This window comes from Bison bison, unplaced genomic scaffold, assembly GCF_000754665.1.
Source record: "Bison bison bison isolate TAMUID 2011002044 unplaced genomic scaffold, Bison_UMD1.0 scf7180017864079, whole genome shotgun sequence".
NCBI classification, from domain to species: Eukaryota; Metazoa; Chordata; class Mammalia; order Artiodactyla; family Bovidae; genus Bison; species Bison bison.
The window spans coordinates 1,050,506-1,059,196 of record NW_011494651.1 but is presented as its reverse complement, the minus strand read 5'-3'; the positions used below and the strand labels follow the sequence as shown (position 1 = coordinate 1,059,196).

Here is an 8,691-nt window from a genome sequence, read left to right as displayed (position 1 = left end):
TGTTTCTTTTTTTTTTTTCCCCCTAATAGGGGCTTCCCTCATAGCTCAGTTGGTAAAGAATCCGCCTGCAATGCAGGAGACCTGGGTTTGACCCCTGGGTTGGGAAGATCCTCTAGAGAAGGGAAAGGCTACCCACTCCAGGATCCTGGCCTGGAGAATTCCATGGACTATACAATCCAATGGGTCGCTGCGGGTCGGACACGACTGAGCGACTTCACTTTCTTTCTGATTTACAGTATTAACAGTTCTGTGTACTGCTTGTGTGGAGAAGGCAATGGCACCCCACTCCAGTACTCTTGCCTGGAAAATCCCATGGATGGAGGAGCCTGGAAGGCTGCAGTCCATGGGGTTGCTGAGGGTCGGACACGACCGAGCGACTTCACTTTCTTTCTGATTTACAGTATTAACAGTTCTGTGTACTGCTTGTGGTAGGAGTGACATAAATCTGCATAGGGGAGGACGTGGCACAGAGCACACGCACAGGCACGTAAGTGCTTGTAAAACGGGGCGACTATGAATACACTCTGTGGATTTTCCCAATATTAACTTCCTGGTTTTGATATACCGATGCTATTGTTATATAAGATGTTCACACTGGGGAGAACTGGGAGAAGAGTCCACAGGTATTCCCTGTATTTCTGTGGCTTTGGCACAACTTCCTGTGAATCTCTAATGGTTTCAAAGTAAAAATGTTTTTCATGGTTCTGCCCCTGGGGATTCACCCAGGGGAAGTGAAACATGTGTCCGTGCAGGAACTTGTACGCAAATCTTCATCACAGCTTTAGTCGTAACAGTCCCAAACTGGAAACAACCAGATGGCGCCTCAACAGGTGAAGGGCGGATCCGCAAGTTGTAGAATATTCACACAGTGGACTCCTCCAGCAGTTAATAGGAACCAAATGCCAGTACAAGCTGCAATACGACGCATCTCAAAATAACGTTTGGGGTATTTATTTACTATTTCGGCCGCTCCATTTCTTAGTTGTGGCACGTGAGGCCTTCCAGCTGCGTCATGCTAACTCTTAGTTGCGGCACATGGGATCCAGTTCCGTGACCAGGGATGGAACCCAGGTCTCCTGCATAGGTAGCGTGGAGTCTCAGCCATGGGACCACCAGAGAAGTCCTTCGAAATAATTATTCTGAGGGGAACGAAGCCAGACAAAAAGAGACCTTTCTATGTGGTTCCATTTATATGACATTCTAGAAGCAAAATCAGCTGGTGGGGGACTGGCAAGGGGGGACAGGAGAGAGGCTGTACAAAGAAGCAGGAGACTTTCGGGGGTGTGTCTGTCCTCTCGATGGCGGTGGTGGTTTCACGGGCTCTGGGGAGGGGCTGGAAGGAGACCGAAAGAAGCACTCCCAAGAAACGTGCAGGGGACTGGACTGAGCCTCGTCAAAGAGCAGCTTAGCCCCTTCTCTCTTGTCAAGCAGACTATATGCTCCACTGCTTGCCAAATTTAGAATTATTCAGTTAAAAATGGAGAAACAAGAAATATATATGGCATTCCAGGAATTTTTTACTCTTTAATGAGCACCTGTCTATCAGGGACAGGGCATGGAACATGACCTCTGGCCTCAGGAGCTCTGGGTTAGAGACAGTAGGAAATTGAGAAAAGCACTGCCTCCTCCAAGAAGCCCTCCCGGCTATGCCTGCCCTGATTGGGTAGGGACGGGCATCCCATCTCTGGTTTTTACAGCATTGCCTGACCTGTGTGTATAAGGTCAGACCATGCTCTGTCCAGGGTCTCCCCTCTGACAACTCCTCTGTGCATTTCTATTCTGATCAGATGGGTGACTCCAAGCTTTCCCAAGCTTGGGGCTCAGGGTTTGGGTGGATTTAATTGAATGACATTCCCTTGGGATTGATTATATTTCAGGAAAAAAATCACCTATTTTGGAGCAACCTTCCGAAGCAGCCTGGCTCTCTATGCACAGAGGCAGTCAGAGAAGCGCAGAGAGGGTGTGTCCGTGCCCTCGGTCACACAGCCTGTCTACAGTGGTCGGCTCACTGATGAACCACGACTGAGATGGGAGGGAGGGGAAGCCACATCTGTGCAGAGGTGGAAAACTCAGCGCGGAAGCCCTGGCCTCTCAGTCATGGGAGGAGGGGCTCCTTCAGAAGCTGAGACGTGAACCAGAAAAGTCACTTCTGTGGGTATGTATCATTAAACGTTTCTGGGAAGTCTGAGTCCAGCCCAGAACCCAGGCGCCAAGCCCAGCCTCTCCTGCCCACCCCCACCCCCCAGCTTGGATTGTTCTGCTGATTAATTAGAACTGGCTAGAAACTGGCACGGAGAAGGCAATGGCAACCCATTCTAGTACTCTTGCCTGGAAAACCCCATGGACGGAGGAGCCTGGTGGGCTGCCGTCTATGGGGTCGCACAGAGTCGGACACGACTGAAGTGACCTAACAGCAGCAGCAGCAGAAGCTGGCAAATGCGTGACCTCTGCCCTTGAATCCAAGCTCACCGCCCCAATGCCCAACTCGCCAAAGATGGTTCACCCTTTTCCACGGGGCCTCCTGCCTTCTCAGCCATGGGCCCCTCCAGGGCCTCTGGACACGTCTAGCATCCGTGGCCCTGGAGGACGGTCCGGGGTCCTGAGAGCACCATGTCAGCCGCAGGGGCGCTTTCTCATGGTGTCAGGTAGCTTCCTGCTTTAACCAAACCTGCTGTGACAAAACTCTGCTTCTCTTTTTTAGCCACCCTGTGGCATGTGGGATCTTAGTTCCTCACCTAGGCATCAAACCCCTGCCTGCTGCATTGGAAGCAGGAAGTCTTAACCACTGGGCTGCCAGGGAAGTCCCCTGACCAACCTCTTCTTTCAGTGATGGGAAGTGGGGCACACCCCAGAAAGGGAATCAGTCTTGCTACCTGGCTCAGAAGATAGCATTGAGTCACCTGAGCAGAGACCCAAGACTGGGAGAGCCAGTCCGGCCCCGCAGGAGGACTCGGTGCTCCTCCCCCGTGTCACCTCTGGGGCGGTCCTCAGAGGAAGCTGTGAAGGGACGCAGGTGTGCATGACCCTTAAGTTAACTGTCTACATCAGCCCATTTGCAGATGAGGAAGCTGAGCTCCAGAGACAAAGAGCTGACCGGGGGCAGAGGGGAACGTGATGATGGGATGAGTTGCCCACAGAGGCGCACCCTGGGCCCAGACTGGTTTCCAGGACCTCGAAGCCAGCAAACCCCAAACGGCATCGAATAACCACACATGTGCCCCGTCTGGTGTGCGTGCGTACTTGGTCGCTCAGTCCTGTCTGACTCTTTGAGATCCCTTGGACTGCAGCCCGCCAGGCAGGGGATCTTCCTGACCCAGGGATCGAACCCACGTCTCCTGCATTGGCAGGCAGATTCTTTACCCCTGAGCCACCAGGGAAGCCCGTAGCACCCGCGCCAGCTGGCCAAACACCCCCGAGTCTCCACCTTCCTGTGTCACATGACCTGGCCCTCAAGGAAGGGAGGGAGGGAGCGGGCGAGGATGGGGAAAATTATTAATCCAGTGACCTGCCCGTGTCTGGGGAGAATTTTCTGAGTGATGGCTTGAATCTGCTTGCCCAGGTTCCCCTGAGGTCCACCCCCGGCCCACCCGGGGCCCACCACTTACGCCGGTCGGTGCGGATGGGGTCTGACCACAGGGTCTGGTCCTGCACCAAGCCCGAGGTACAGCAGGTACTTGAACCTGCCACAGGCCGGCCCCTAAAGCTCCCGTGAGCCCACCCGTGGGGGCGCTGATTTCCCGTCTTCCAGAGGAGGTGTGCCACCAGCCCTGATCTCCTTACCCTCTGCACCCTCGCCTTGACTGAAAGCCCTGCCCCACCCCCTGGAGAAACGATGCAACCGCCCAAAATGACAGCGACTCATTCATTCATTCAGCACCTCACTCAGTCGTTCTGTACATCTTTATTGGACTCAAAATCTCGGGAGGATTTATTAAGCGCTTTCCTATAGCTGGATCCACAGGCCTGTGTTTGTCGCCTTGGGTGGGGTCCGGATGTAAACACTGTTCTCTGCAGACCCCCGGGCAAGGCCCTTGGAGGGACTGTGGCTGCCCAGAAGAGGCACCCGGCTCAGTCCTGGAGCTTGCTGGCGTACACCTCGGCCCTGTCCAGGGACGGCCCCCGGTTCACAGACGTGTATGAGGGCTCCGAGGTCCCCAGGGACTTGGGGACAGCCTCCTGCGTGATCTGGGAGTCGTGGCTTGTTGCCCCGTCAGCATCGCCCCTGTCCCTGACAGAGGAGATGAACAGAGCTGGGGTTAGGGGCGCAGAGCTAACCGCTCCCCTCAACTGGGCAGGGACCTTTCTACTCAGACATGGCTTTCACAGAGGTCACCTTAGGCCTTCATTCAAAAGACCAGTCTTTCTGGACTGTTTCCTATGTGCCAGGCCCTGCATTAAGGAAAGTGTAACTCTTTTGGAACTGGGTGGACAATTTACAAGTCTTACTGAGCTGGACAAATGTCCCCAGAGAGCTAAGATTCTATGGGAGACAGACCACAGCACATAATGACTGGATGAGTCCAGGGAGGGAAGCCATGGTGGGCTTCCTGGAGGAGGGGGCAGTTAGTCTGGCCTTGAAGAGAGTGGAGGCACAGAAAGGCATTGCAGGCCTTTGATAGGAAGGACTGGGGTGTGTCTGGGGCAAGAATGGGGACCTGTGGGCAGCTGGAACTGGGATGCGGGAAGTAGGAGAGACCAATGGAAGAACCAGACAGAAGTCAGATAATAGGACCATGGTTAGGATGCTACCCAAAGGGAGGGAGGGATGTGACCACATTCCACCTGCTCCCAGATCTGGCCAGACAGACCAATCCCTTGGTGGCTAATCTCATCTACTATTTGTTTTTATTAACCTAAATGTCAGACAGCAATCTGATTTCCAAGGTCACTGCCGTCTCCCTACTCCGTCCTTCACCCACCCCACATGTCTTTAAATCTGCCTGGCTAATTTCTACTTTTCCACTTAATTTCACCCACTCCAAGAAGCTTTTCCATCCACCCTCTCCACTCACACTGGGACAAGCATCCCCTCTCTCCTTCTTTAAAGCTGCCTGGGTCTCCTGCCTCGCTTGCTGAGATGCGCACCACACATGAATTTTCAATTCATCCCAGTCCTGATAAGAATTTGTTCCTGCTGTCCCTTCCTCCAGGAAGCCCACCCTGATACACCAGGGAGGATCTTCGCTGCTCTCCTCTGGATTCCCACAGCACCTGTACCCGTGGCTGCCTTGACCCACTCCCTGCTCCATCCTGTGACTGCATGCCTGTCTTCCCATCAGGCAGCTCTGTTAGCTGCTCCAGACACCCCAGGGGACCCCTCCAGCCCTAATCTAAATAGACACACATCAGAGTTGTCAGTGCGCTCAGGTGACTTGGGAGCTCGGGGTCAGCTCCGTTTTAACGGGTTCTGTGACCTTGGGCCTCTTTTCCCACCACAGACCTCAGTGTCCCCATCAAAACCTGTTTAGTACCTGGATTCCACCCTGACACTGGGAAAGACCCTGATGCTGGGAAAGATTGAGGGCAGGAGGAGAAGGGGGCCACAGGGGATGAGATGGTTGGATGGCATCATCATCTCAATGGACATGAATCTGAGCAAACTCCGGGAGACGGTGAAGGACAGGGAAGCCTGGCGTGCTGCAGTCCATGGGGTCACAAAGAGTCGGACACAACTGAGCAACTGAACGACAACCGCCTGAGTGCTCAACAGGCCGAATAGTAGAGGGACTATTTCTCTTATCCCTTGCAACTCCACAAGGCAGACAATATGGATCAGGATCTCCCTTTTCCAGAAGAGGACACTGAGGCATAGAAGGATAAGATATCGGGTTGGCCAAAAAGTTTGTTTGGGTTTTTCCATAAGATGATACGAAAAGCCCGAACGAACTTTTCGGCCAGCCTGATCCTCACCCAAGAAGCACTGCTGTGTCGGAGCTGGGGTCTACCCACAGGGCCTTGGTGCTGAGCCTCTCTTACCCAGCTGAAAACTTGACCTGGGCCTCCCTGGGACCCTGCTCCTGTCTCACTGGACGCCCCACCCCCCCCAACACACACACACCACCCAGGGCAGAAGGCAGCTTTACTCCCAGGCTCTCCCCACCTAGGAAGAGCCTGGGGTGGGGTGTGTCCCCAAGCGCTGCACCCCCCACCCCCCAGCTGGCAGATACTCACACGAGGCTGAGAACGATGGCGCCAGCAAAGCCGATGAGCAGGAAGAAGGGCAGGGAGCCCAGGATGGACGTGATGACGATCATACCCCCGCTCCGCCGGCCGGGCCACGTGTCTATCGCCGAGTACAGGGTGACTGTGGGAGGCAGGCGGTCACTCCCTGGACACTGCCTCACCCAGCCTCCTCCCAGGGATAAGGGGGTGCCTGCCTTGGCAGCCAAAAATCTCAGGGATGAAGCGAGGCCAGGCCTGTGCCTCCCCCTGGGTCTGAGGCGGAATTACATTTGCCTCCATATTCCACTCCCCAGCTTTGTCTTGCATGTATCTACTCTTGCCCTCTTATCACTGTCTTTTTGTATGATTTTAAATGACAAATGGCCTCAAGTCTTCCAGTGAAGATGGGATACAGATTATGAACAAAATACAGGAGGAGCAAAGAAAGCTGATCGCTGAAGAATTGATTTTTTTGAACTGTGGTGTTGGAGAAGACTCTTGAGAGTCCCTTGGACTGCAAGGAGATCCAACCAGTCCATCCTAAAGGAGATCAGCCCTGAATATTCATTGGAAGGACTGATGCCAAAGCTGAAGCTCCAGTACTTTGGCCACCTGATGCAAAGAACTGACTCATTGGAAAAGACCCTGATGCTGGGAAAGATTCAGGGCAGGAGGAGAAGGGGACAACAGAGGATGAGATGGTTGGATGGTATCACCGACTCAATGGACATGAGTTTGAGTAAACTCTAGGAGATAGTGAGGGACAGGGAAGCCTAGTGTGCTGTAGTCCATGGGGTCACAAAGAGTCGGACACGACTGAGCAACTGAACTGAACTGAACTGAGAGGTCCCTAATTAATGAAGCCAGGGGACTGTGGCCTCCCTCTGCTCTGATCAGTGTCACCCATTGGAACTAGGTGGACAAACCATTATAGGTCCTCCCGTGAGCTGGTCACTTCCCGTTCAGCGTCCTAGGTAGATCCCATGCGACCCTGTTTTGCAGATCACTCACTGCAGCTTAGGGAGATTGTGTGCCTGTTCAAGGGGACTTGGACTCTAGCCTCAAGCCGAAGGTCCGTCAGGTCCCCAAGGGCACGGTCTCCACATGGACTGATCTCCAGGCCCTGCCCTTAGAGAGCAGGATCTGGGGCTTTCATCTGGACTGCCCAAAGGAGCCCTGCTGGGGAAGCGGGGCAAGGATAGTCCTTCCCATTTCTCAGATGGGAAAACTGAGGTCCTGAAGGGCTCACACAGCAGTGAGGCTCAGCGGCTGGGATTGAATCTGGGACTCTTGGTTCCAGGGCAGTGTTGATCCAGTGGGACCACAGAGCGTGGCCGTGCCACCAGAGGATGGGAAGGAACCACCCAGTTGCACCCAGGCCTGCCTGTCTGCACCCTCACTGGCCCTGTGACCTTAGGCGACCTTGCCGAGCCCTAATTGACCCACAAGATCACTGTGAGTGGCAAGGGGGTTCTTTGGTTTTTTTGGTTGTGCCACGCAGCCTGTGGGATCTTAGTTCCCCAAAAAGGGATTGATTCTGGGCTCCCAGCAGTGAAAGCGTGGAGTCCTAACCACTGGACCGCCAGGGAAGTCTTGGGGAGGTCTAAAATTAGGGTCACGGGTCATCAAAATTACACTGGGAAATCGCTTCTGTTGCCCCTAAGCTTCAACAGATAAGATTCTGAATTTATAAACCTCAGATCTGTGTTGAGAACACAGCTGGAGGCTTGAGGACAGACGGGCAGGACCATGGGCAGATGCTTGGGCCTGCAATACGCCCACTTTAGAAAAACCACAGGGCTCTCCAGGAGAATGGCACCCTGCTGCCTCTAGGGTTCCTGCCCCTGTGGCTGAGATGCCTCTGGAACCATCTTACGTGATAATGATGTTGTCGTTGGCAGGGTTCAACAAGGGGGCAGGTTAGGGTCTACATGCACGATAACCTCCCTGCCCTTTGGAGGCAAATGCATCATCAGGGCTGAAGATGCCGGCTGATTCTGTCTCCAGTGAGGCCTGTCCAGCTGGCCAGTGCGTGCTTACTCGCTCAGTCCTATCTGATTCTTTGAGACCCCTTGGACTGTAGCCCACCAGGCTTCTTTGTCCATGGAACTCTCCAGGCAAGATACTGGACTGGGTTGCCATTTCCTCCTCCAGGGGATCTTCCTGACCCAGGGATCGAACCCATGTCTCCTGCATTGGCAGGCAGATTCTTTACCCCTGAGCCACCAGGGAAGCCCGTAGCACCTGTGCCAGCTGGCCAAACACCCGCGAGTCCTCCACCTTCCCGTGTCACATGACCTGGCCCTCGAGGGAGGGAGGGAGCGGGCGAGGATGGGGAAAATTATTAATCCAGTGACCTGCCTGTGTCTGGGGAGAATTTTCCGAGTGACAGCTTGAGTCTGCTTGCCCAGGTTCCCTTGAGGACCACCCCCAGACCACCCAGGGCCCACCACTTACGCCGGTCGGTGCGGATGGGGTCTGACCACAGGGTCTGGTCCTGCACCAAGCCCGAGGACATATTGACCAGGA

At 54.3% G+C, this 8,691-nt stretch overlaps 1 protein-coding gene across 2 annotated transcripts in view; it reads right to left on the bottom strand.

Annotated features, from left to right (window-relative positions):
* Positions 1-4,068: 4,068 nt before the first annotated feature.
* UPK3A (uroplakin 3A) overlaps positions 4,069-8,691 on the bottom strand; it is an 8,434-nt gene continuing 3,811 nt past the window's right edge. Inside the window, exons 5-7 of one of the 2 annotated variants that reach the window (XM_010837602.1) lie at positions 8,620-8,691; positions 6,172-6,304; positions 4,069-4,228 (exon numbers count right to left, since the gene is read on the bottom strand). The exon at positions 8,620-8,691 is cut by the window's right edge and continues 10 nt beyond it. In XM_010837602.1, the coding sequence (XP_010835904.1) occupies positions 4,069-4,228; positions 6,172-6,304; positions 8,620-8,691 (365 nt within the window). The remainder of the gene's footprint in view (positions 4,229-6,171; positions 6,305-8,619) is intronic. The other variant, XM_010837603.1, reaches the window with a different exon arrangement.